Source organism: Daldinia decipiens (genome assembly GCF_022478715.1).
Source record: "Daldinia decipiens strain CBS 113046 unplaced genomic scaffold F4813scaffold_48, whole genome shotgun sequence".
NCBI lineage: Eukaryota > Fungi > Ascomycota > Sordariomycetes > Xylariales > Hypoxylaceae > Daldinia > Daldinia decipiens.
Genome location: NW_026054591.1, coordinates 22,855 through 49,499, shown reverse-complemented (window position 1 = coordinate 49,499; position 26,645 = coordinate 22,855). Strand labels below are relative to the sequence as shown.

At 45.9% G+C, this 26,645-nt stretch overlaps 12 protein-coding genes across 12 annotated transcripts; 6 read left to right on the top strand and 6 right to left on the bottom strand.

Annotated features, from left to right (window-relative positions):
* Positions 1-503: 503 nt before the first annotated feature.
* On the bottom strand, positions 504-2,046 carry F4813DRAFT_374557 (M6 metalloprotease). The gene is made up of 2 exons (XM_049244949.1): positions 1,123-2,046; positions 504-1,057 (listed from the first exon to the last, which is right to left on the bottom strand). Exons 1-2 carry the CDS (start codon positions 1,866-1,868, stop codon positions 610-612), a joined length of 1,194 nt encoding a protein of 397 aa, XP_049095356.1. The 5' UTR covers positions 1,869-2,046; the 3' UTR covers positions 504-609.
* Positions 2,047-2,524: 478 nt separating this feature from the next.
* Positions 2,525-3,151, bottom strand: F4813DRAFT_393705 (uncharacterized protein; the record flags this gene model as incomplete). Its single annotated transcript, XM_049247456.1, has 3 exons — positions 2,525-2,589; positions 2,652-2,887; positions 2,940-3,151. 3 exons carry the CDS (start codon positions 3,149-3,151, stop codon positions 2,525-2,527), a joined length of 513 nt encoding a protein of 170 aa, XP_049095355.1.
* Positions 3,152-4,443: 1,292 nt separating this feature from the next.
* Positions 4,444-6,359, bottom strand: F4813DRAFT_399922 (MFS transporter; the record flags this gene model as incomplete). Its single annotated transcript, XM_049248213.1, has 3 exons — positions 6,052-6,359; positions 5,610-5,989; positions 4,444-5,551 (listed from the first exon to the last, which is right to left on the bottom strand). Exons 1-3 carry the CDS (start codon positions 6,328-6,330, stop codon positions 4,444-4,446), a joined length of 1,767 nt encoding a protein of 588 aa, XP_049095354.1. The 5' UTR covers positions 6,331-6,359.
* A 915-nt stretch (positions 6,360-7,274) lies between these two features.
* F4813DRAFT_393703 (putative gibberellin 20 oxidase) lies at positions 7,275-8,358 on the top strand (the record flags this gene model as incomplete). Its single annotated transcript, XM_049247455.1, has 3 exons — positions 7,275-7,803; positions 7,864-7,983; positions 8,030-8,358. 3 exons carry the CDS (start codon positions 7,275-7,277, stop codon positions 8,356-8,358), a joined length of 978 nt encoding a protein of 325 aa, XP_049095353.1.
* Positions 8,359-9,063: 705 nt separating this feature from the next.
* On the bottom strand, positions 9,064-9,555 carry F4813DRAFT_374552 (uncharacterized protein). The gene has a single exon (XM_049244948.1). It carries the CDS (start codon positions 9,279-9,281, stop codon positions 9,108-9,110), a length of 174 nt encoding a protein of 57 aa, XP_049095352.1. The 5' UTR covers positions 9,282-9,555; the 3' UTR covers positions 9,064-9,107.
* Positions 9,556-9,838: 283 nt separating this feature from the next.
* F4813DRAFT_255808 (uncharacterized protein) lies at positions 9,839-11,969 on the top strand. The gene is made up of 2 exons (XM_049240202.1): positions 9,839-10,204; positions 10,267-11,969. The coding sequence occupies exons 1-2, from the start codon at positions 9,992-9,994 to the stop codon at positions 11,857-11,859; spliced, it is 1,806 nt and encodes a 601-aa protein (XP_049095351.1). The 5' UTR covers positions 9,839-9,991; the 3' UTR covers positions 11,860-11,969.
* Positions 11,970-12,795: 826 nt separating this feature from the next.
* F4813DRAFT_399920 (major facilitator superfamily domain-containing protein) lies at positions 12,796-14,505 on the top strand (the record flags this gene model as incomplete). The annotated part of the gene is made up of 3 exons (XM_049248212.1): positions 12,796-12,941; positions 12,973-13,294; positions 13,347-14,505. The coding sequence occupies 3 exons, from the start codon at positions 12,796-12,798 to the stop codon at positions 14,430-14,432; spliced, it is 1,554 nt and encodes a 517-aa protein (XP_049095350.1). The 3' UTR covers positions 14,433-14,505.
* An 867-nt stretch (positions 14,506-15,372) lies between these two features.
* On the top strand, positions 15,373-17,143 carry F4813DRAFT_374549 (membrane dipeptidase-domain-containing protein). Its single transcript, XM_049244947.1, has 3 exons — positions 15,373-15,761; positions 15,822-16,023; positions 16,089-17,143. The coding sequence occupies exons 1-3, from the start codon at positions 15,487-15,489 to the stop codon at positions 17,079-17,081; spliced, it is 1,470 nt and encodes a 489-aa protein (XP_049095349.1). The 5' UTR covers positions 15,373-15,486; the 3' UTR covers positions 17,082-17,143.
* A 495-nt stretch (positions 17,144-17,638) lies between these two features.
* Positions 17,639-19,834, top strand: F4813DRAFT_255793 (cytochrome P450). Its single transcript, XM_049240201.1, has 4 exons — positions 17,639-17,992; positions 18,048-18,839; positions 18,906-19,203; positions 19,273-19,834. Exons 1-4 carry the CDS (start codon positions 17,816-17,818, stop codon positions 19,605-19,607), a joined length of 1,602 nt encoding a protein of 533 aa, XP_049095348.1. The 5' UTR covers positions 17,639-17,815; the 3' UTR covers positions 19,608-19,834.
* Positions 19,187-21,110, bottom strand: F4813DRAFT_374543 (NAD(P)-binding protein). The gene is made up of 4 exons (XM_049244946.1): positions 20,755-21,110; positions 20,597-20,697; positions 20,050-20,521; positions 19,187-19,985 (listed from the first exon to the last, which is right to left on the bottom strand). The coding sequence occupies exons 1-4, from the start codon at positions 20,831-20,833 to the stop codon at positions 19,777-19,779; spliced, it is 861 nt and encodes a 286-aa protein (XP_049095347.1). The 5' UTR covers positions 20,834-21,110; the 3' UTR covers positions 19,187-19,776.
* A 73-nt stretch (positions 21,111-21,183) lies between these two features.
* On the top strand, positions 21,184-24,895 carry F4813DRAFT_255741 (uncharacterized protein). Its single transcript, XM_049240198.1, has 3 exons — positions 21,184-23,460; positions 23,526-24,435; positions 24,487-24,895. Exons 1-2 carry the CDS (start codon positions 21,527-21,529, stop codon positions 24,286-24,288), a joined length of 2,697 nt encoding a protein of 898 aa, XP_049095346.1. The 5' UTR covers positions 21,184-21,526; the 3' UTR covers positions 24,289-24,435; positions 24,487-24,895.
* Positions 24,657-26,566, bottom strand: F4813DRAFT_393695 (chaperonin Cpn60/TCP-1 family; the record flags this gene model as incomplete). The annotated part of the gene is made up of 6 exons (XM_049247454.1): positions 24,657-24,886; positions 24,943-25,942; positions 25,995-26,231; positions 26,292-26,313; positions 26,367-26,461; positions 26,525-26,566. The coding sequence occupies 6 exons, from the start codon at positions 26,564-26,566 to the stop codon at positions 24,657-24,659; spliced, it is 1,626 nt and encodes a 541-aa protein (XP_049095345.1).
* Between the last annotated feature and the right edge of the window lie 79 nt (positions 26,567-26,645).

The window sequence follows — 26,645 nt, the reverse complement described above, 5'->3', positions numbered from 1 at the left end:
TTAATGACTGGGTATGAAACCGTTTTGTGGCTGGAGTGCTATGGACCTAGCCAGCTATCTGAGCTGAACTTGAGAGCGGCAAATGCCATAGTGATATTATGGTGTCTGGGAAATTGTATAACATTATACGGCTTACTTTCTCATGTAGGACTAGATGGTCTCGGCACTAAATCAAAGACTCAACCTTTTGACTGTATTCTAGATTAATAAATATGCAGCTTATTAAACATGACTTATCTCCTAGTTAACTAATAATATTAGAAATTTAATACATAGGTAACTAACCTAGTAGTTACACAACACTCAGGCTAGGTTGAAATAATTATAGTACTTAAACTTTCGCCTAGAAAAACCAGCGCGGCGGTACTGGTAATTGCGCCGCGAAGATACAACCAATTACGATTCAGTCGCATTCCTTATTAGGGAAGCTTAAATAACCTTAATTAGTGGTTCGGATCGATTTTATACCTAGGTAGGTACCTACGTAAGGTATACAAGAGGTATGCTGATAGTTGTGTATTGATTAACTTTTACGAGTTACCATCCGCATAGTTATTGTTTAAGCAACAATTTCTTTACAGTATAACGATAGACTACGAGAGACTCGCATCACGAAACTTCCACCTTAATGTCAACCCCGTTATTAGACTCGCTCACAACCGTGACTTTGATACCCCAATCTGGAAGAGTATATGAACTTGTCCCTCTCAGCGATAGTGGTGCATCGTTCAAATCATAGCCTTCGCAACCATTCGACCCAGGAGTTGCATCTAATACCCGAACAGGACCTTGTCCTGTTGCTGTTATTGTCGAGACCGTGTAAAGTAGTACGCCGGTTGAACAAGATGCCGAGTCGAGGCCGCTAGCCGAGCGTAATTCTGCAACCAACACGTCTGTGTTACTGTGCTTGATGACTACGGCCTTAGAGCCTCCCGGTTTCTCTAATGGAGTTAATGTGTGCGTCGTTGACCCCGTTTCCGCGACGCAGTCAACTTGTTCATCAGATAGCCATCCCAACCGCCACTTATCCCACGCGAAATAATCAGGACTCGGCCCACTATACGGATTTAATATTAGTTATAGGCACTGCTTTAATTATCTTTTCTCACATTTGACTCTTACCTAATAAGTCCCATCAAATCCCATCCTCCTATAAACAAACCAGTTGCGCTTCCGTTGAAGGGGTAGTAATCGGGCAAACACATTGCGTGGCCCGTCTCGTGGTTCAAGGTAAGATACTTCCAGGTGTTATATGCGTCTAAGCCGAATGTCACCGACTTCTTAGCAACATATGCCCCGGCACGTGTCTTGACGTCGCCCATAAATGTAGGCGAGAAAGAGATGGCGACAGCGTTGGATGTCGGGACGATGTACAACACATCAGTGGGTGGGATGGTCTTTCCATAAGCATCTAACGCATCCTGTATGTACTTTTCATGCATTTGATAAGTGAGGCCGCGTTGGAATCCGTAAGAATCTGCCTGAGCGGGCATTCGATAGAAACGTGACGTATCGGCAGTGACATTTAGTGTGAGCGCTCCGTATGACGACGTGGCATACCATTCCGCCGCTGCCGGTAAGAAGAAGTCGTGCAGGCTCTGAGGGGTTTCGGTAGCGGCTTGATCAGTAAAATCGACGAATATCATGAATGCGCTCAAGGTGCCAGTGCTAGGAGCGCAGTTCCCCTCGTACCCGAATCCCGTACTAAGGTAAACGCTGCTATTGGCTGCCAATTTGCACGTCGATATATCTGCTCTAGGGCGAGGGCGAATATCCTTTGCCGAAGCGAACGGTAAGATAAATGCTATTATCGTATGCCATACTGCCATCCTTAGCGTAGTTTCGAACAGCTCGATGGCATTAACCATCGTGCCTTAGATGAGAAATAGTATCACCGGTTGTTGCGATTGTGAAAATTAAGAGGCGCATAGTTTGAATGAGCTGAGCGTGGTTTTATATAAAGAAATTTGTTATCTAGAGTCGACGATACAACTGCCACCCCCTTAGAATGCCTAGAATGGAATATGCAGGGGACACTGGTCTAAGTATAGCTCTTTGATTTCATGCCTGCAAGTCTTAGCTATGGGAGCGGTTGATAGCTACCCTGTTCCCTCGGTCGACATTTAGCCGAGCCATATGTGCATTCACGTATTTCGTATAGGATACCGCTTTTTTCATTACAATTGACACACGGGCCACCTGCAAGCCAAGTGTCTTAGCATATTTTATATTTGTTACATAGGCGAACGAGGGAAAATATCTTCCAAAGTGGAGTTATTGATATTCGTATAAGTTGAGCTACACCATTAATAGTTTAGCTAATCTACGGTGGCTCGTATGCCAATTGTAAGACTCTTTAAGAATATAGATATAGATAGGGGTTTCTTATGGCCTTAGCCTATTACATATAGTGTACGAAGGTCCAGACCTTCGTATACCTACCCTACTAAGATCGGTCGGTAATATCTATTTCGCCCTGTACCAAGGATCCAAGGGTAACTCTATGTAGCGTATGCCTCGTGTCTCAAAGACCAGACTTGACCATATCCGCAGCCATTCCCGCAACACCATACACCGCTGCCTGCGTGCCTGCGTGCCTGCGTGAGGAACTATAGGGATACCGCTAGCGTCACAGATACGCAGGTTCGAACAGCCGTAAACACGTAACTCGGGACTAACAACACCACCCATATCCCGTGGCATCATTGCGAAAGTGCCAGTAAAGTGGATAGCTCCCACAGCGGTATCACGAGCGTGTCTACGCGCATTATCTAGATCCTCAATATCTGCTTTGGACATCTCGATGAGCACAAGGCCATTTAGGAAACTTGATCCGCCAACAAGGCGCCCCTTGAGGGAAGTTGATTTCACGGCCGCCAAGTCTCTCCTTATTTAAAATGTGAGATAGTATACTGAAAATTGTATGGGGTTAGCCACACATCTGAGGGGCTGTCTTGAAGTTCCACCATGTTCCGGAGCCAAGCAATTTCGACCACATAGAAGGACTCTTTACCATGGGGTCGTCCCTCATGTCTTCACCAGCCTCAATCACAAGTACACTGGTGTTCAGATCTTCAGAAAGACGTGTAGCAAGGACCAGACCCGCTAGGCCTCCTCCAACAATAATGTAGTCGTAACTGTTGGAAGCCATTGGATGTATAATACTAGTACGATTGTGTTTTCTCTGGACCAAAGGGGTAATGTAGCGCTAAAGGTGGAAGCGTTGAATTAGGTACTTATGTTGTATTTGAAATGACAACGGCTCGACAGGGATCAGAGAATAGGCATAATGCTGGATCGGAGGTTCCAGAGCCAAAGTAAAGAACCTCGGGTATGTAGTAGAAGCCGTGTAACCAACCACTATTGAAGAAGAAGATTACTTTATCACGAAGTGGAGCAAGAAGCATGGAGACAACTTCGTTGTTTTATGAGGAACTCTAACCACAACTATAGAAGCTTTAGCTATACATACTGAAGGTATCCCTTATTCTCGACGTCTCATAGAATCCCAACATAAATTCCAGATAGTGCGTATTTGGCGATTCTATGAGTTTTCGTCCAGTGCAATGACCCACAATTGATTCGTATGCATTCTATTTACTCGTTACTAAGACTTTGGCCTAAGTTAATTAGACTTTGTAGAAGAAGGCCGTTCAGTTTACACTAACATATCCGTTAACATAGTTACCTATAAACCAAGCCTATTGGTAAAATTGGACTACTTGGAATAAGAATAGTGAAACTTATAATAAGATACATATTAAATATTAATAACTTTATCGAGGGATATACGTCCCTATGAAGTAAACTGTCCATCAAGACACTCATAACTTTATTGAGTATTCTGCTCTCCTTGTCAATTTGAAACCTGTATGAGCACGTCATAGTATAAAAGTATAGAGAGGTGCCAAACGTTTAGACTATGTATATATCTGCGTGATTCGAAATATGCATACAAATACTCATGAGTAAAAAACCTCGTATGAGTTTTATGCGTACCTACCGCATAAACACAAGTCAGGCCATACGGGAAGGAAATTAATGGATTGCTTCAAATCGACGAGGGACTAATATATTTAGTTTTACTCAATCCCGAGCATTAGTTTATCAAGGCTATACGGCTACATTCTTCCAGCAGAAGCCTTTCTATGATTGCTAATTCTAAAGCAAATTATTTACGGTGATTTCTGCCCCCTCAATAGCCATCTCAAACCAACCAACCCATCTATTGACATGGATATCTAAGAATCCGTCTTTGCTAATTACCTTAGTATGTTAAATGCTGAGTAACTATGCGATAAAACTAAAAATGTTAAACATTAGGCAAAAAGAATAAAAAATAGGTACCTATGTATGTAATGCTGCAAATATGTAATTATTTCGAAACCCATCACTCTATTTAATGCATACTTGCTCAGGGTGTTATGGGTTGTTGGGCTCATTTTAGGCAGGCTGATCATTCACGGAAGCCTCCGTTATGTCTTCTGTAGGTTTTGTCCCCGGCTGCTTTAAGGAAAGCCAGTCCATAAAGATGGGCCCAATGATGGACAGGGCGCTGACGGCAACAGCGACGTAAAATGTTTGCGTGAGGGCATCGTTGTACGCTTGTAAAACAGCAGGCAACTGCTCAGGCGAAACAGTAACCCTCAGTGCAGTGGCACCGCCCTTAATAACAGAAGCAGAATCGACTTCGGGGGCTCGGACAACCAGATTCTTGATTAGCTGGTTTTGGAAGACGTTCTGGGCCACAGCCAAGAAGATCGAGGAAGACAGCGACTGGGTGAAGGTTAAAATCGAGATAGCCATAGGCATATCAGCCATAGGGACGGCAACCTGAGCAACGAGCATGACGTTCTGAGCACCCAGACCCGCACCAGCCGCAACTATTATCTGGTACCCAAACCAATATCCGATGGTAGAATCAACCTTGAGAGTGCTGAGAAGGCCGGCTCCAACTGCAGTGATGGCCGAAGAAGCAATGAGCAACGGTGTATACAAGCCCAACACTGTGGCAAGACCTCCACCAATGATGGAAAATACAACGAGACCAAGGATGCTGGGTAAGTTATCAATGCCGGATTGAGTAGCAGAGACCCCCTTAACCGCCTGAAACCAGATCGGGAGGTAATAGGAAAAGACGAAGAGAGCGGCGCCCATGCACACACCATACCACACAGCGCCGATGATATTATTGTTCTTTAGGACTCGCAAGGGAACGGTGGCTCGATCCTTCTGCCAGAGTTCGACGATCCAGAAGATGATAGCAAGGACACCAAATATAACAAATAACGCGATAATTCGGCCGTCGCTCCAAGAATATGTCGCACCGCCCCATTGTAAGGCGAGGAGAAGGCAGATGACAGAAGGGATCAGGAAGAAGCTGCCGGGAAGATCGAACTGCTTAACCTGTTCCTTGAAGGGCAACCCGGGCTGTGCCGGTGGCTTGTCTGGCAAAAAGAGAATGAGGAACAGAATGGTAAGACCACCAAGAGGAAGGTTAATGTAGAAACACCACCGCCATGTTACATGGTCAGTAAAAGCACCTCCCAAACTACCGCCAAAGTCAGAATGCGCGAACGAAACTTTTGTAAAAGAGTATAGTTGCTCACATAGGACCAGCCACGCTGGCGATACCGTGCATGCTCGACAAGAGACCTGTATAAATAGGTCGCAATCTCAGGGGTATATTAGTTGCCAAAATAATGATAGCCCCCGCGAAGATACCGGCGGCGCCCAAACCCGAGACAGCTCGCCCAACGATCAGGACAGCTGAAGACGGAGAAACGGCGGCGATGAGGGAACCAATCTCGAAAACGAAAACGCCTACTAAAAACACCCATTTTACGGAGTACATGACGTAAAATTTGCCGAACATCAACTGCAGTGCGCAGACAGCGAAGAGATACGAACTTCCATACCAAGCAACATCATCTAAGGAGTTGAAATCGTTGGTGATTCTGGGGATGGCGGTGGCGAGAATAGTACCGTCCTAAGAAGAAAGTCAGGAGACTACGACATAAACACATACGCTTTCCAGCGATGAAGACTTACCAAGGACACGACAAGCATGGCCATGCAAAGGGCTATTAACAGGAGGACTAATTTCCAGAAGGCAGGATACTGCTGGTCGGCGTCGGCGGCAGCAGCATCGACGGTGGGCTCGCTATTTTCCACTTCTTGCTTTTCAACATCCTGCACTTCTTGAGGGCGCGATTGCACGGGGGCTTCTTGGCTGTTCACTTTTTGTAGAATTGTAGAATCGTTGGCGGTGGAATGTACCGACACTGCGGTAGCGGCAGAAGAAGCGAGCGTATCGTCTGGAGGTCGCATCGCGGGCAGTAATGTAGTAAAGCAAGAGAGTGTAATTAGTCGAATTTCTACATGTCAACTTGATGCAATATATTCAAAAAAAAAAAAAAAAAAGTCAGAATCATAACTTTGGGCCGGTTCGACTTTTAAGAATATATCATACGGGGATCCACTACGGGACCCCTTACGGGACCCCCTACGGCATTCCTTACGGCGTACTGAGTCATGCTGGGGATTCGAGAAGATCATCCAAACACGGGGCTGTGTGCCGTTCTCTTGTTGGAGGTCGATACGGCATAAAATGAAAGATTTTGGAATTCAGATGGCACATCTTGTCGCAAAAACCTGATTGGCCAATTGAAATCTCCCCTACTAAAATTACCCAAACTTACCTTGAAAAAGTTACGGCCCGTGCCGCTAACCTGCAGCTAGTGCTCTCCTAATTTAAGCATAATTAGAACGTTTCTAGGTACTTTGGGTACCTAAGTACCTAAGGTATTGAACTAAAGACCCTGTCGACATATGCATAGATAGGTACACGATATACCTCATAGATAAAATTATTTGAGACTATTTTATTGTATATATTGACTCTATTGCTTAATGCCAGCCGTTCTTGGCGAACCATTAGTCTGAGGGCACCGGGCAATGACGTTTGCGTAGTAACGTAACATAATAAAGACCTATAGACATATTAGAAATAGTACTAGTCGGAACAATCTTATCATTAATAGGTAGTTAATGGTAGGTTGAAGAATATAGCTTTACTAACGCCACACTGCATGTTTCTCGAATGATATGTGGCACCGCACCTATAACCAATGATATGAGGAATATGATGCTGCGAGTCCTAAACCCCGAGTGTCCGATAACAACTACGAGAGGGAATGGCTACGAAATGTCCATCTCATTGTGATATTAATACTAAGCACTGGCGAACAAACTTTGACTATCAATATCGCAAGATGGCTATTAATCAATCTTCAAACACTATAATTCCAGTCATCGACATTTCTGGTTATCTGGCTGGTGATTTGCCTCGAACGGCCGAAATTGCAAACGAATTGAACGCCGCGTGTTGCGCCCCTGGTTTTTTTCAGATCGTTGGCCATGGTATCCCTGCCGAGTTGCGAACTCGTCTCTTCGACAAGGTTACCCAGTTTTACGATCTTCCCATAACCAAGAAGTCGGCATTGAGCCGCAGTCTTTCGGTCAATGGCGCACGGGGTTACGAGGCGGTCGGAGCTGTGACATTAGAGGGTGATTTCGTGGATCAGAAAGAAGGATTCATGATAGGACCTGAAAAGTCTCCCGGAAGGTTCCTCCAGGGTCCGAATTTATGGCCAGAGGAAAGAGATTGTCCAGGATTTCGCTCCACGATGGAGGAATATTTCGCTTCTGTGCGAAGTCTCAGCGTAAAGATGTTTCGACTACTAGCATTAAGCCTTCATCTCGACGAATACTACTTTGATGCTTTTGTGAATAGCCAAGACTGTTAGAAATGAACTCGATGTATTTGTGGTCTGATAAGTGCTAACCTGTTAACCATATCAGCGACCTCGATGTGCCGTGCACACAGATATCCTCGAGGCACAATTGAGTCGGCAAACCACTTTCGAGGAACCGGTGCTCATACGGACTTCGGTGCCATGACATTGCTACTTCAAGACGATAGTAAGCGTTCTATTCGGAATTTCTTTCTTAGGTTCTAACAGTTTAGTCGGCGGCTTGGAAGTCTTCCACCGACCTAGTAGCACATGGCATCCCGTACCGTACGTACAAGACGCGTATATTGTCAACATTGGCGATATGATGGAACAGTGGACGAATGGCCGATACATGTCTACTTTGCACCGCGTGATTACACCGATTTCGAACAAGGACAGATATAGTGTGGTGTTATTCAATGAAGGCTTGTTGGATCAAGTGATCGAATGCATTCCAACATGTATAGAACCCGGCAAGACTCCTCTATACAAACCTACAACGGTAGAAGCACACTTGCGAAAACGATACGGGCATACCTATGGAGAACCCGAAAGAAACTAGTAACAAGTATTGAACTAGAACGACGGCCATGGTCTGACAACCCTGTCGTATTTGGTTCATATTGACCTAGGACAGTCTTTTAAAAGCAATACGTTTTAGTTCAAGAGTTTGTAGGTTGAGCTTTTGGGAATCTTTGAGACAGATTTTCGGAATATTAATCGTCTACTTTAGTAAAACTACTGCTCATAGTATACTACCTCGTCAGACGTTAGAAAAGTTCCCTTTCGGTTCCCTAGAATGGCGGTGGTACCATTGCGGATCTCAGTTTCCCGTGCCGTTATTAGAAACTTGCATAGACCAAACAAGTGTGGATCTGCCATAAGCCATCGTAGGGTCTCGATGATCTCCGGGCTTAGCCACACGGAGGGATCGTAATGGATGGCGGGAATGTTAGTAATGTAGCTCGTCTTTCCAGGAAGAGTGTAGCCTGATAGCATCTGGGGTTCGAAGGCGACCTGCGCCAATGTCAGCACAATTGGGAAAATACACATCACCTCGTACTGTATATTAACTCATAAATCACCTAGACTGCGGCGAGAGAGACATACCACGAAGGCAATGAGATACCGAAACCGTGCGAAGTCTTCGACATACAAAACATTTGAACGGCCTTCCTTTGCGGCTTGGGCATAGACGGCGTCGATCTCTTCGATCAAACATTCTTGAAGATCCCCGTGGGCAATCAATACGAGCATAGTGAACAAAGTCGTGTTTGCTGTCGTGTCATAGCCTGTATTGCTTTGATATACTTATACCCCATAGACTTCTTGATGGTGCGTATTGGTAATGAGGAAAATATAGGCATTACCCCTATCCTCTTCGTTTGTTAAGGTGGAACGCCCGATCGACTCAATGTGTTTCTTGTCGTTTTCGGCGGCCATGTTCGAGCGCAAGATGGCAGCGATTAGAGTCTCGCGTTGCATCTCAGTACTTTCTTCAAGTGGCTTCTCTTGTGCTTCGGCTACTAATTCATCAATGTACCTGTCGACCTCGTCGGCGCACTGATACGCGATAGGCTATGGAGACCAACGCAGTAGCCAGCGGGGTAGGAGTAGGACGTGAGATCAATACATGGTAACGTTCGTCATGGTATTTGCCAGTGAGTATCAATGGGCAGCTGCAAGACTATATCTGAGATGGCCGTAATAGCAACGATTAAATAGGTACCTATATGGTAAACATAGCGGCCTCGATTTGGCTACTAATTAAGGCTCTTGTCAGTTGTAGTAATTTTATTAACTATAGTTACTAGCCTTTTAAACTAGACGTAGGTTACGAAGAAGTTCCCGGATTTTGCGTGCAATAGGTAGGTACCTACTTATCATACATAGAGGTTGTCTATGTTGGTTGTTTCTCGTTGGTTGTACAGCATCGTTTAGTAATATACCCCCTTTCTTTACTACATATACCCCTACTCATGGGATATATATAAATACCTAGTGTAACCAACACAGGTATAATACCCACCTCTTAAGAATCGGATAGGAGCTATTTATTAATAGGTTCCTTTCAAGTGTTTCCATACCAATTTCCACCGTCATTTACCCGATCAAATATTCCTAGCACCAATACACTTATCATATTCGCTTTTGGTCTCTGAACTGCTTATACGTAACATACCAATTCTTTCACCATGTCGGCCCCTAAAAGCTTTGATTTTGTGATAGTGGGCGGGGGCACAGCTGGGTTGGTGCTTGCCTCACGCTTGACTGAGGACCCTAATGTGCAGGTGCTCGTAATAGAGGCCGGGAAGGACTTGACAACGGACACTAGAGTCAAGACTCCATCCATGTCCTCTGCCCTAATCGAAACCGATGCAGATTGGAATTTGAAAACTATCCCTCAGGTAGGAATGATCCTTTCTCTATATCCTGATGTATAGGTTAAGATACTAAGTTATTGAAAAAGAGTGGTCTAGGAGGTCGACGGACGAAAATTCCTCTCGGGCGTATGCTTGGTGGCTCTAGTGCAATAAACACCCTGATTTTTACTCCCATCGCTAAATCCAACATTGATGCGTGGGCCGATCTTGGAAATCCTGGTTGGGATTACGCCAGTTTCTCGAAATCGATGTCCAAGGTATACAATTTGCCTAATTCCCCGTGGAAAACCGACGGCCATGGTCCGCTAAGCATCAGCATTCCTACTGAAGACAATGGATGGTCACAAGCATGGAGAGACACAATAGCCACTCTGGGTTATCCCACTTCGATGAACCCTTTCACTGGCGAGTACTACGGTGCTATCATGTCTCCTGAAGCGGTTCAAGCCTCTTCAAAGCAGAGAAGCTATGTTGGTTCCGCATATCTTCAACCTGCACTGACCGGAACCAATCTCACCATATGGACAGAGACTATGGTGGATAAAGTTCTTTTTGACACGAAGACTATCATTGAGAATAGTGATGTTCTAGCTACCGGCGTTCAATTCACTAAAAATGGTGAAATAGGGATAGTGTCCGCTTGTAAGGAAATTATTATCAGTGCTGGAACGTACCATTCTCCCAAGGTTCTTGAGCTTTCTGGTATCGGCGATGCGAAACTCCTCCAACGACTCGGAATAGAGGTCGTTGTTGACAACCCCCATGTAGGAGAGAATCTCCAGACGCATCCTTACTGCACCATGACATCCGAAGCTATCGAGGATAAAGATTACCAGACCATTGATGATCTCATACGACAAGAACCATCAGCAATTGCTGCAGCTGCGAAGAAATATGAGGAGAACGAAGGAGGACCCTTCTCACGAAGCGGTCTTAACGCAACAGCCCAACTGCCCCTCCCGTCTAACTTCTTGACTGCTGACGGAACAAGCGAGCTTGATCGCATCTTCAAGGAATGCTGTGGCAAGGCTGAGCTAGGGAAGACAACACCTGCCTTCGCGAAAGCGCACGAGTCATACGTGCACTCTGTACTGAGCTCTAAGACAGAAGCCTCCGCCCTATACTATTCATTCGCTGGATATGCCATGCTTGAAGGCGAAGGTGGATTCGCCCCGATTCCTGCTGGAGTCAAGAATTGGTTTACGGGGGCCACATTACTAGCACATCCTCTCTCTCGAGGTTCTACCCATATCACGTCAAACTCATCTTCATCCCCAGATCTCGCCGTAGATCCAAAGTTTCTCTCCCATCCGTTCGATGTAGAGCTACTTTCACGTCATTTGCAGCAGCTACATGCTATATTCAAGACTGAGCCCCTTGCAAGTTACTTGGTTGAAGGTGGAAAACATTTGCCGTCTAATGTTAACCTCTTCAACATGGACGAGGTACGGGACTACGTCCATAAAAAGGCTGTCTCTGCACATCACCATTCGGGCACCTGCTCAATGATGCCGCGGGAGATTGGTGGAGTTGTAAATGAACATCTGAAGGTATATGGCTGTAAAAATCTACGCGTTTGTGACTTTAGCATTGCCCCTATAATTCCGCGATGCAATCCTCAAGCAACCGTTTATGGGATCGCGGAACACGGAGCTAGCATTATAAAATCTACCTCTTAAATCAGGGTATGAGTAGGATGAATCTGATATGATTTTGGAGTACGGCATTGTTCCCGTTAGTTTTAGTTAGACTCAACATGATCGTCAATATATTTCACACTTCGTCGACATGCTTGCCCAACCCTCCCCGGTAAATGGCCCATATGATAGCCGCACCAAGGCCAGTGGTATTCATCTGTAAATGTCAATGTAAATTGAATATCATATTTCCAGGAATCCATCCCCATGAAAAGACTACAAACCCATCATCAGCATACCATTTACGGTTGGCAAGCTTTGCTGCCCAAAACCGCAAGACCAAAAAGGCTCTAGAAATGATAGTAAACGATATAACCCATTTTAACAGCCAAGTGCCTTTGGAACGTTGGATTGACATGTTTAATTTGGCGTTATATCGTTTCGTTTTCGGGGTGGACAGTTAATCCAATGTTAAGTTCTTCTTACATAAAAGTCAAAGACAAAAAACAAGATAATCCAATATATGGTAGATAAGCTGCAGCATCATCTCGAAAACATGTAAAATTCCCCCTACTTCGAAGATGTTAGGGCTTACTAAATCCCAAATGGTTATCACGGACTAGCTACACCCTATGGAGTAAGTTGCTTTTTATTACCAAAGTTGGTAGCAAAAACAAGCTGCGCCAGGCGGCCCTGGAATACATGGGCTCATTTTTATAATATCACATCACTTCTTAACCAATCGTACCCTTTCAAGTCGGGTTACACGACTGTCAAGGGTTGTAGTCCTACTTTCCCAAGCAACTAACCTAGATCTTTACTCCCTCTCCTCATAGCTATTCACGAGCGCCCCCCCTTCAAGCGCTGGATTTGAATAAACCAATTTTCTTCTCAACTAAACATAGCGACGAGAGAGTTAAAACAAAATATTTAACCTACTCTTTATTACCCGACGTTAATGATAAGTCTCGATCGAAGATGGATAATGAACCCAAGGTCGATAGGTCTTATACCCGAGACCACCGCTTCTGGTCTGTTATTATTGCTCTTAGCACTATGGTATTTCTCGGTTTTCTTGAAAATACTGTGAAAGTGACAGTATCAAGAACCGCGTTTTTAAACTAGTCGCCCTAACATTGCATACACACAACTCAGTGCCGCCGTACAGCCCCTTTTTAGACAGTTATCGAACCTGTTTGGCCGCCGGTTCCTTGCCTTATTAATTGTTGCAATATATATTCTCGGCAGTGGGATATCGGGTGGGGCCAATTACCCTGCTATGCTTATCACAGGTCGTGCAATCCAAGGCGCGGGTAGTGGCGGGATGACCATGATCGTGAGTGTTATCATATCCGATCTCGTCCCTTTACGTGATAGGGGATATTTCCAAGCTATCATAGCAATGACCTTTGGCATTGGGATGGCGATTGGCCCCGTTATTGGTGGCCTTATAGTGCAAAATATTTCGTGGAGATGGGTTCGTATTCTACACCGTTAGCATCTAAGAGACTAAAACTAACATAAAATAGGTCTTCTATATAAATTTACCAGTTGGTGGACTCTCGCTCGTCCTCCTATGGCTATTTCTGCATGTCAAATGGGACAGAGAAACTAAGGTCCGTGACAAACTGAAAGCTATCGATATCATCGGAAATACGGTTCTAGTCGCCTCGACTGTATCAATTCTTATTGCTCTAACCTGGGCGGGTGCTATTCATTCATGGTCATCATACCAAATTATTGTCCCCTTGGTCATGGGTGTTCTCGGACTAATAGGATTTTGTGGGCTGGAAGGCTCTACGTTGGTTCCTAATCCAGTTATGCCGCTACGACTGTTCGCGAATCGAACGTCCATGATTGTATATGCAAACACATTTCTTGTTTCGATGCTTAATTATTGGATATTCTTTTTCCTTCCAATATATTTCCAATCTGTAAAACTCTCAACACCATCTCGATCAGGGGTTCAAATATTACCCATTACCTTTATCCTCATCCCTGGTGCAGCTATCGGAGCAATTGTTTTATCCTCTTGGGGGAAATATAAACTTCTCCACATTGGAGGGTTTGCCCTTCTTACTGCCGGCATGGGATATTTGTCCGTGTTGGATAAAGGCTCTAACACGGCTGAATGGGTCTGCCTTCAGATAATACTGCCCTCTTTAGGTGCTGGGATTGTGGTGGACACACTATTGCCAGCGTTCCAAACTGGAGTCGCTGAGTCGGATTCAGCCGCTGCTACAGCAAGTTGGACATTTATCAGAAGCTTTGGAAATATATGGGGCGTCGCAATACCATCAGCCATCTTCAATTCATATACTAACCAATATGCATATGACATAATTGACTCTTCAGCACAAGAATATCTGCTGCACGGAGATGCATACTCGAGCGCAACAAAAGCCTTCGTCGAAGGGTTTCCTATGCAAGCCCAATCTCAAATCATCGAGGTATTTACGAAGGCTCTAAGCAAGGTTTTCATGATCGCCACAGCATTTTCCGGACTTGCTTTCGTGTTGAGCTTTATTGAAGGGGAAGTAGAACTACGGACAGAACTGACAACGGATTTTGGATTAGAAGAGAAGGAACCGACTGGAACAAGTAACAAGGTGTAATGATACTTATGAGAGATATATTTATGAAGAACATTTATCTCTTAATTGATCTGGATATTAACGTATAACTGCCTCTAAATTCATAGACAATTATTTTTACTAAGAAATATACATCGGCTCCTCATTAGTAAAGTGCTTGTATTATGGTACGAGTCAACCTATATTAACATGTATATAACGTAAAAGCGGAAAGGCAAAAAGAAATATAAGTTCGTAGGTGCTTTAGCTTCACTATTATTCCCTGTGATTTAAGTATTCATTGAAAGCTTACACCAAGAGCTGCGAACCGGAAGATACGATTACCACAACCCCAATGGGAGTGCGACATTTACAACCGATATCGCTGACACTAACACATAAATTACCTTCTTCGTCCACCATTGCTACCACGACTTTGACTTTCTAACTATGAAAAGCAAATGTATATAAATATAAGAGAATTTTAGTTATATTAATAGATATCAATCTGTGTAGAGGAAAACAATGGTTCTGTTGACTGTTATGACCCCCTATTTAATTTGCCCCAGGGGTAGGTATTTAAGCAAGTATTTTGGACGGTCTCTGCACATAACAGAGCTGCCTTCTATCATGTGAAAATCCAGTAACAAGTACAATAGTTGATTCATTATTTAATAAAAAATTCTAGACCTTGTTCTTTTATCAAAAGCTAGTTGCTGATTTCACTTAAAATATTTCCTCATTCTCGTCAAAACACGCATACATAAGCCGAGATCAACATTATCGAGTAGCTTCACATGCGAAACTCTCGGGTTGCTAAAAAGCTCCGATATATGCGGTTCTTATCATCATACGGCATCGGAGTATAGTAGCACGCAATCGAGCTATTATTTCAAGGGTATAGACTAGAGAGCTGGATTGATGTGACGGTGGGGGGGAAGACTGATAAAGGTACTATTAACCCCTATCCCGCGGAGCGTGCCCCACTTCCACCGGGGAAGAATTCGATATTACAACTTAATATCATACTTGTTTTATTTTCATGATTTCTATCGATGGTTTTGACTCCTAGCTTACAAGTAACTGCTGATTCATCATGGAAGGACAGCATACTAACATAGAAGACACATTGCTATCTACCGGCGGGCAGTCTCAGTCTTCACAAAGAGTAGACTCGAGTGCTCCTGAACGGTCCCTTATCGTTCATTCCCAGGCAAATAACTCAGGGCTCTTTTCTAGGTTTCGGTATCACTTGTTTGCAGCTGGATTTGCATTCCTGCTTGGTCCCCTCGCATTTATATGGCCAGGTCAATCCGCTATTGATCCGACAAACTACGTAGAGCGGACAAGGAGAGTCTTGAAAACAACACCGTGGGTTCTGACCAACTCCCAATTTATAATTCTTGCTGATTTATACTTTTATAATTATAGGTTGATTGATGGGCATAATGATTTACCCTGGCAGTTGCGCATAGAGTTGCATAATCGCATATATGATGGCCGAGTTGACTTAAATAGAAGACTCCTGGGTCATACAGACCTTCAGAGAATGCGAACAGGGATGGTTGGGGGTCAGTTCTGGAGTGTTTATGTACATTGCGATGTTCATCAGCAGCACTTTGAAGACCCATCTGTAAGTTACATTTAAAATAATTACAGCTTGACACTTATCTACTAGATGCTGAGACAGACGGACAGTGGATCGTGAGAGATACCCTGGAGCAAATTGATGTCACTAGAAGATTCATCGATGAGCACCCCCAGGATCTCCAGCATTGTGATACGGCGGCCTGCGCCCGTAAAGCTTTCAAGTCAGGCCGCATCTCTAGCATGATCGGCATTGAAGGCGGCCATCAGGTTGGGGGTAGTATTGCTAGCATACGGCAGATGTACAATCTTGGAGCACGCTATATTACCCTCACTCATAATTGCGACAATTCGTTCGCGACTTCAGCGTCTACTGTGGCCGCTGGAGGATCCGACGATGGGCTTTCCAAATTAGGGTATGAGGCTATCAAGGAGATGAATAGGCTAGGCATGATAGTAGATCTATCCCACGTGTCGCACCAGACGATGAGAGATGTGTTGAGTGTAGCACGAGCACCAGTCATCTTTTCGCATTCAGGGGCTTACAGTATAACTCCACATCTTCGGAACGTACCCGACGACGTTCTCCGAACCGTAAAGCGCAACGGAGGCATTATTATGGCCGTATTCGTCAACCGTTTCCTCAAGATGAAAGACCCGGACCAGGCGACTATTCACGATGTTGTAGATCACATATTTCACATTGCCGAGGTATGCGGTTGGGACTGCGTCGGTGTGGGTAGTGATTTTTCAGGAACTCCTTATGTACCTATCGGCCTAGAAGATGTCTCAAAGTTCCCCGATCTCGTTCAAATCTTAATGGAACGCGGCGCGACCGATGAGCAGATCCGCCTGTTTGTAGGAGAAAACATCCTTCGCGTTTGGTCAAGCATCGAGCAGAGAGCGCGCGAGATACAAGCCACAGGAGAGAAGCCTGTAGAAGAAGAATATGAAGAGAGAGAGTGGCATAAGGGGTTAAAAGACTCGCCTTGGATGTTGAGAGGGAGTAGACAAAAAGCTATCGAGGCTGGTGCCGCGGATAAGCCGTATATGTTCAACGTAGATGGAGAAGGGAAGCATAATCCAGCAGTAAAGGGTATATAGAGCACCTAGGTAAGGTAAATAGACCAAGAGTAATATTTTTCAATATTAGAAAGTGATATATACCTGCCTGTCGATACGAGTAGTTCAAAATTGTACATAATTTCTAAAATTGTATACGCATCACTTATTTCCTATCTACCGGTCGAATCCCTTCAGTCAGGTTTATGATTATTGTAATCGTCATAGTTCTCCACAATGGCGTTATTTAGCTAATGGGGGTTATAGACTATCACAGAAGCGTAGCACTACAAGCACAGCATGCTAGACCCATCTACCTAGAATACCCCATTCCTTGCCGACGTTGGTTTTTACTCGGCAGGGGCGAGTCGAATATGGATGATACCATCTTTTGTACACATGCCCCGAGCTTATGTCCGTCGTGAACTTGAGGGGGCTAGTTGACTAAAAGAGATTCGAAATATGGAGTTTCGCCTAATTCCAGAGTGACTATATCGGAGGAATAATGGCATGATACGAGGATTAAGGATGTCGTAATTGTGGTGTTGTACTGCGCAAGCCCTGCTCTGAGATATACGAAAAGACATAACAATCTAGGTACCATATCTAACTCCTATAGTCTTGACAAAATACTACCAGTAGGAGGGGTACACCAGTAAGCTACCATACCCACCTTATTCATCTCGTAAGTCTACCTAGGTTAGATGTAATAGTATTCTATCAACTTTACCCACGTGGTATACTTGACTATACCATTGGCTTCATATCCTTCCAATATGTCACTCTTAGAAATATTGCTTCTCTATATTGTTAAATCTCTCCAACATATTATCTCCTCACTAATCATAGGGCTAATTATTTACCTCATTCAAAATGAAATCACTCGATATCGTAGTAGGATAAAGAATCTTCCCGGGCCTCGCGGATGGCCCATCGTTGGGAATCTTTTCCAAGTACGTAAACACTTTATCATCATCGTAACTCGTGTCTGCACTAACAACATCGCAGCATCCCGATGTGATACCTGCAGAAACATACCGGAAGTGGTCCTTCAAGTATGGTCCGGTCTTCCAGATCCAACTTGGTAATACGACCGCAGTTGTTATCAATTCCACACGGACAGCTAAGCAGTTGTTCCTCGGGCAGAGCCATGCGATGAACTCGCGACCGACGTTTTATGTGTTCCACAAGAAAGTTAGTAAGGCCGTGACGAGCATTGGTACCAGTCCTTGGGACGAGAGTTGTAAGCGAAGGAGAAAACTAGCTGCGGGCGCGCTGAACAGGACGCGGGTAGATACGTACGGGCCGCTCCTGAACCTGGAGGCTCGTGAGTTCCTCAAGGACCTCTATTCGGTATGTCGGGATGGTACTATCGAGATCGATTTCCGGCCCGCCGTGAAGCGCTTCTCGCTAAACTTGAGCCTGACGCTGAATTATGGGACGCGTGTGTCGAGCGTCAAATCTCTAACCGACGACCCGCTCCTGTCTGAGATCATCTACGTCGAAGGCGAGATCTCTAAGTTCCGCGACACTGGCAAGAATTACGCCAACTACATCCCTTTACTGCGGTATTTGGAGCCTCTAGCGCAGTTTCTAGGGCTTGATGTGCAGCCAAAGAATCACGCGGCAGATATCGGACGTCGCCGATTAAAATATAATAATATCCTCTTAGAAAAGCTAAAGGATGAAGTGCGGAGGGGTGAAGATAAGCCGTGTATTCAGGGGGCCGTGCTCAGAGATCTGGAATCTGCGACATTGACGAGAGAAGAGCTGATCAGCGTCAGCTTGAGCATGATGGCGGTACGTCCTCGATGATCTTATATTTTAACCATGCTGAGCAGTAACTTATACGTTTATGTTGAATAGGGAGCTGACTCGAACCAACCTACCCTTTCATGGGCCTGCTTACTTCTCGCGCACCGACCAGATATACAAGAAAAGGCTTACTCCGCAATCAGAGATGCAGGGGTCCTCAGCTTACCATCAAACGCATATGCTTCTACGAAAATCGAGTACATCGACGCCTTAACGAAGGAAATCTCACGATACTTCGTAGTGTTGAAACTAGCCCTCCCCAAGGCCACTTACACCGATGTGACTTGGGAGCGTGCTACGATTCCGGCGAATACAATGGTATTCCTAAACTCCTGGGCTTGTAATCGAGGTACGTCTTAAATCTTCCGACGACTACATAAACTTGACTGTCCGCTTGAAACTAAGTCCTCCACTCCAGATCCGGAACTCTTCACTGAACCAGAAACGTTTATCCCCGAGCGCTGGCTGCAAAATTCTTCTAATGCACACGCCCACCAATTCGCATTTGGAATCGGTGGGCGTATGTGCGTGGCATCGCATCTGGCTCATAATGCTTTATACACGGTGTTCTTGCACCTAATTGCACATTTCCGTATCCTACCAGCTGAAGGAGAAACAATAGAGGCAATTGATCCGATTAAGGGGTTACAAGGCATGGCCTTTGTTGGCACCCCACGCGGGTGGCGCGCTAGATTTATCCCGAGGGGAGGAGAAAAGCTTGCAACTTGGTTAGAAAATCCCGATAGTTCATGATGAGAAATGGGGAGATGTGACTGTAGCATTGGGAGCTAACTAATTGGAATACTCAGAAGCTATAGCATACCTATTTAGTGTATCTAAATCTTCATGTTGCAAGCGACTCAGCAGGAGCCCCTTTTCAGGCTATAGTAATAGCTATATCTTCAAGACATTCTAAATCATTTTAATACGCGGCAGGTACAACGCCTAATCGTCCTCCGTCTGTCACCAGCACGTTTCCATTGATATAAGCGCCAGCCTTGCTCACCAAGAACAGAATCGCGCCGGCAACATCTTCCTGATCACCAAGTCTCTGCTCGGGAACAATGCTCTTGGGCCACTCCTGAGTTGGTCGGTTTTGCAGCAGAGGCTCGGTCATTTCGCTTGGGTAGACTGTCATATAAATTGTGTTAGCAACCTAAGACGGTATTAGCTACATATGAAAGGGCCAGCTTACATCCTGGGGCGATGACATTGGATCGAATGCCATACGGCACAAGAGCGGTTGCCAGCTGCTTCATCATATGGACCACTCCAGCCTTAGAGCTTCCGTATGCGTATCCAGCAGCAGGGATTCTGTTGTATGCTCCAATGCTGGACGTCGCTATAACCTGGCTCTTCTGCTTCAGATTTCCACGCTTGTTTCCTTCGTCGAGAAGCTCTAGGAATGCAGCGACGGTGAAAAACACGCCTGTAGAGTTTATGGCATATGTGTTATTGAATTCAGCCGTATCCCAGCCGAAAACAAAGTTGCGGAAATCCGAAATACTGGGGTTTTGCGGCAATGCGCCCATCGTAGGGCCTGATACACCAGAATTTGCTACAACAACATTGACATATCCTACTGCTGACTTGATCTCGGCGACGGCCCGTTCAAGGTCGGCCTTGTTAGACACATCGCCTTGGATTATTCGAATGTTTCCATGCTTCTATACCCACGCAAGTAACAGATAGTTAAGTTAATAACGCATCTGGGAGCTGTAGTGTTTGGTGAGGCAACGTACAGCAGTGGCAGCAGCTTTCTCTAGAGTCTCCTTGCGGCGACCAATAACGTAGACAATCGCACCGTTGCTCTCCAGGGCATTTACCATCATGAGACCAATACCTATATTTTATGTTCAGTTAATTGACTTATAGATAAGCGGCCATGAGCCAAACCCACCGCTTCCCCCTCCCGTTACAACGACGACTAACCCTTTGACTCCGAAGAGATCATTGGGTTCTACTGAGGGAGAGGCCATTGCTTTAAATAGGTAAAATTGGTGATATTCTTAATTCCTGAGTTTGAAAAGTGTAACAGGTAGTATTAATTATGAAGCAGCTCTTGTAATTGCGGTTGAACGTGAGAGATATTTGTAGGTAATCAACGGAAGGAGAGCTGAAAAGACGAGGACATTAGTGGAAGGTACCTACCTTATGTACCTACCTAGGTTAGGTACCTAACCTAAACCCTAGGTAGTGGCATCTGGCCCGTACCTAATAGGTATAGGATTTCTGACTGCAGGTGCTTACCTCACGTACATGCCCGAGCTGCGTGACGAGATTAATCTTACCTAAGGTAGTTTTGCTGTTGATTAGAGGAGAAGGAGTCTAATCATCCCTCCTTTCCATCAATCATCATGCGCATAGCACCAAATAGAAATCGGGATCTTAGATGTAATAACTTTAACATGTTCTGTTGCGATTTCAATTATTCTTCACTTAAACCCCGCAGTCTCGTATCGATCCCTGGAAATCCGTTGCGGGCAGAATGCAACGCCAGATCAGGATACGAGCCCGGCCTACGATACGACTTAATGCCAATAGCCATGGACTGACTACCATGGACCCATTCAAGATGGCACATTGCAAAGATCCGGCTATTTATGTTCTTATGATAGACCTCTTTCCGCGAACTCCAATCTGAGCTGCCATAAATCATCCACTGATGCATCATGTTTCGCTTCAGTAGTGAGCTTCCCATCGTCGCCTTCGCTTGGCTCTTCTGCTGTGTCGCATGTCAAAGCGACAATCTGGGCCTTAAGAATGGCTATATCACTATTAAAACTGCCAATTTCAATGCTAAGATTGTTCGCGATGCCCAAGTACTTGCGTCGTTGAGTCCGGCAGGAGATTCATTTGACTTCCTACCCTTTGACTTAATTTCGGCTCGGGCTGGAAATGGCCAGTATCATTGGGGTGATATTACATACCGTTATCGCGAAGATAATAATGGTCCGTGGATCGACGGCGACTCTGCCGCTTCCCGGAAGGCCGTCACCACCTACAAGGTCGGGACAGGAGTCCTAGCTTCTTCAGGCCTGACACCAACACTTCCCGGCGGGGGACCTTTGAATGTGACTCGTGAATGGCTCGATGTCTCCGGTGATCTGGCTCTACGTTTCACAATCGAGAACTCGGGAGCGTCTCCCGTTGAGATAGGCAGTTTGGGGTTTCCCGCTGAGTTCAACAGCATTTTTACAAATCGTGCCGCAGGCGATACGCAGCGTCTGTGTTCACTATCTGATCCATATGTCGGAATGCACGCGGGTTACATCCGCGTCAGCCCTGTTCGAGGAACCGGTGCCGCGCTTGTCGTTACGCCACTTGGGGATACTCCGTTGGAAGCATATCGCAATTTAGACGAGCCTTATTACCAGGCCACAGATTATGGCAGTCAGACCTTCGAGGGCTTCTATGAGTGGCAAGTCCTTAGTCGCGCATGGGCTGAGAAAGAATGGGCAAGTGTGAAATCGTGGAATACGCCTTCGTCAAAAATCCTCCAACCCGGTCAAATACTACAGTTTGGAGTGCGCTTTTCCGTAGCTAAAGGTGGCGTCCGTGACATTGACGAAACTGTGCGAAAAACCGGCACCCCTGTAGCGTATGGTGTTCCTGGATACATCATCCCAAGAGGATCAACATCGCAACTTTTCTTGAAAGCCGAGTCGAACCCGATATCTTTTTCCAGTGAACCTGTAGAGTCCATAGCCTTCAGTCAGCTCTCATCGGGCTCATACGGTATAACTCCATCTCCAACTTTTTGGGGTCGCTCAAGGCTTACAATCGACTACGAGGATGGAAAGACCCAAACAATACATTACTACATCACTAAGTCTGGCACGGAGGCTATTCGAGATCTAGGACGGTTTCTTACAACGAAGCAGTGGTTCAATGACACATCCGACCCTTTTGGTCGTGCTCCTTCGGTTATGAGTTATGACTACGAGGCTAGTTCTATCGTGACGCAAGACCCGCGAGTCTGGATCGCCGGACTCAGTGACGAAGGAGGCGTGGGTGCATACCTCGCTGCGATTGTGAAGCAGGTTATCCAGCCAGATCCCGAGGAGGTATCAAAGCTCGAGATGTTCATTGACAAGGTTCTCTGGGGCACTATCCAGACGACAGATTTCGGTGTCCGTAAAAGCATATTCTACTACGATCCCTCAGTCGTCCCAAAATACACCTATAATTCTGCTTTCGATTGGTCTAGCTGGACTTCGTGGAAAAAGGATGCGGCCTACGCAATCGATCGGGCCTACGACTACGTTCATGTTGCAGCAGCCTATTGGTCTTTATACCGCGTGGCGCGGGCCTACCCTGCGATAGTAAAGAGCCATGATTGGAAATGGTATATCAACCAAGCTTATAACACTGTCCTACGCGGGATGCAGTCCGACGTTGCATATAACGAGGTTGGACTAATGGGTGAGACAGTATTCGGGGAGATCCTTATCGATCTTACTCGGGAAGGGCTAACTACGCAAGTTAACACGCTCACTAGAGCTATGAGATCAAGAGCTGCACAATGGGATTCTGAAGAAGTTCCTTACGGAAGCGAGATGGCCTGGGACTCCACCGGCCAAGAAGGAGTTTACTACTGGGCGAAGTAAGCACTTTGTCTCTATATTTACGACCATTTAACCTAAGATCGCCACTAATAGAAGTTACCAGATATTTCGGCTTCTCAAACACAGTAACAAAAACAGTAAATAGCGTTCTGGGTTATATGCCCACGGTTCCCCACTGGGGATGGAATGGGAACGCTCGTAGGTACTGGGATAATATTTACGGGGGCAAGCTCCAGCGCATTGAGCGGCAAATCCACCATTACGGATCAGGCCTCAACTCTCTGGTTCTCCTCTCGGCCTTCCGCAGCAATCCCACGGATACCTACCTCCTTCAAGTCGGCTACGGTGGCGCCAGTGGGCCCCTATCCAACATCAACGAGGCTGGATTCGCGTCTGCGTCCTTCCACTCTTGGCCGGATACCTTGAAGTGGGACGGTTACAGCGGAGACTACGGTCCCGGGTTTCTGGGGTTGGTTCTCGGCTCTGGCACGTACGTCGCGCAGCACACTAGTTTCGGACTACTCGCGTACGGCGGCGTGCTTTCCAGCACCGATAACAAGGTCAACGTGCAGACTAACGGCCCTGTGACTCGACGTATCTTTATAGGACCATTGGGTGTGACAATAAATGCGGATGCAGGCAGCATAAGCAGTTTCAGCTATGCAAGCTCATCGGGTGCTATTTCCGTCGTACTAACGCAGCTTTCCGGTGCACCAAAGGCGGCCGCCGCGGTTTTGTGGGTCGACAATAGTGGGGACTCGGCCTCGTACCGCATATCAAGCCCAGAAGCGACTCGTGAGCGATCGGGGTGGCGGATCCCGCTGACAGCTAGTGGTAATGTGGTGGTTGAGTTGACAAGGGGTTAGGTGAGGTACTTATACACTATGTATACCTATTTATCCTATCAAATTAACTACCTAATTCAACGAATAATTCAGTAACTCTTTAGGACCGTGTTAAGGAGTTAGTAACGCTATAAGGGACATGATTTTAGCTACATCACAAAATACGGGGTATGCATTTTTTGACGGCCGGCTTGATGATTCTCGGGCTTACCATTCCAGTCCTTTACTACGATTATCACGTATGCGATCAAGACACGGTCTAGGTACGATCATGCGAGGTACTCAATTCGATACACGGATCGATTCATCCACGTCTATTAGCAACGCCTTTTTTGCGTCCAACGTACAGTGGTATCGGTCAGCCGTGCTCGCCCATTTTGTTCACTCATTTATTCCTCTGCACCCTCCGGCCCCGGCCCTTGTCGGCCCATCTGGCGCGCCTTGAGCATTTCGTCGCAAAGTAGGAGATTAGACGCGATACTTGATGAAGAGGCCACGCAGTTCCTCAGTACTCTAAATGAATCGTAGACACCCTCCAAAGTAGGGTCCATAGGCTGGCCAAGCACTAGATCCAATCCGACAACGTTGCCATCTGCGTGCTCGTCTTGGAGCGAGGCAACTGTGGCAGAGTTAGTATAGATAAACTTAATTATAAAGGGTAAGGATAACACATACGTGCGTCTTGAATATCGTGACCCGCATTCGCAGCGAGAGTCTTGGGAATGATTAGGAGCGCGTCTGCGAATGCGTCAACACCCCACTTGGCCTTGCCCTTAACCGTCTTCTTGAAGGCATCGCTCTTCAGGTGAGCAGCGCATGCGACCTGGTAGGCACCGCCACCGGGAACGACGCTCTTGTCCACGATCATATTGTATACGCTTCGCAGGCCGTCCCGAACCGCGTCCGTAATCTGTGTGATGGTGTGGGCATTTGGGCCCTTGATCATTAGCGTTACGGATTTGGGATCCTTCACTTCCTCGATGAAAGTGTATTTCTCCTCGCCCAGCTGCTGTTCATACACCAAACCAGCCCAGCCGAGCACGTCAGGGGACAAATCCTCCACACTGTTCTGCGCGACACCGCCGCAGATAAGCTGTAATCTCTCCATGTTTCTCCTCTTAGCTCTTCGCAGAGCAAATATGCCGTTCTTGGCTAGTACATCTAGGGAAAGCGGGTCGATACCCTTCTGGTTCACGATAACGAAACTCTTCTTGGGGTCATTTCCGCAAACCTCCTTCTTCAAGTCCACAATCTTCTTGAGCTTGGCATCGACGAATCGGCGTTCGCTCTCGACTAGTTTGTCGCGCTGTTCCGCGCTAGAATAGAAGAAACTCGAGTTGATTTCCGACTTCTCGTACTCCAGGCTAACATTCATAGTCAGGATGAACGCATTTTCCAGTCTCTTGGGCATATCAGGATGTCTGGCACCATGGTCCAAGGCTAGACCGCGGATGAGTTGGGTATCTGAAGCGGTACGGTGTTGCATCTTCATGATTTCCACCATATGTAGATCCGGCTTCGCAGGTGCTTCGTAAATGGCGAGGACGGCGTCGACAATGTCGGGGGTCAGCTTCTTAGCAAGGCTTGCATTGAGTTTGGTAGATAGAGACGTCCGAGCGACGGAGAGCAGGAGTTCCCTGTCAACCTCTTTCGGGAGCTTAAAGGAGTCCAAAAACTATGACACCAATTGAGTATACGGATTATGCAGAATGAATATGGCAGCATACCTTTAATGCCTCGTTCTTTGCGATCTCGAAGCCCTCTGTTATGATTCGAGGGTGTAATCCTTCGGCGATGTATCTGTCTGCCTGCTTTAGAAGCTCCCCTACTAGCAAGACTACTGATGTCGTTCCATCCCCGCAAATATCGTCTTGCGCCGTCGCGGCTCGAGCAATCATAACTGCGGTCGGGTTCTGTATTTGCATTTCCCTCAACAGGACGTTTCCATCCTTTGTCAGTTTGATCTATCCGGTAAATGTCAGCTTGGTGTCGTATATTTTATATGGCGTCAAGACAGCTCGTACCTGTCCAGAACCATCGACAAGCCTGGTATAAAACGTTAGCAGATAATTTTGTAATTAAATAATAATTGTGCGTACATCTTAATAGTTCCTAAAGGACCCAGGTTGGACTTGAGAACATCTTGTAGACCTTCACCCGCGCTGATGTTGACTCGAAGAGCTTCACCCCGCCGCTTGCCTAGAAGTCAATATCACTGTTTCGTACATATTTGAGAATTTTGGTAGACAAAACGTACCCGAGATTCGGCCTTGGGATTAAGGAGCTGAGCGGCAGACATTATAATCCGACGTAGTAGAACTTGCTGTATAAAAGTGCCGTGTTCAGGTAAAATTTTTGTGGTTATCGTCGTCGTCGAG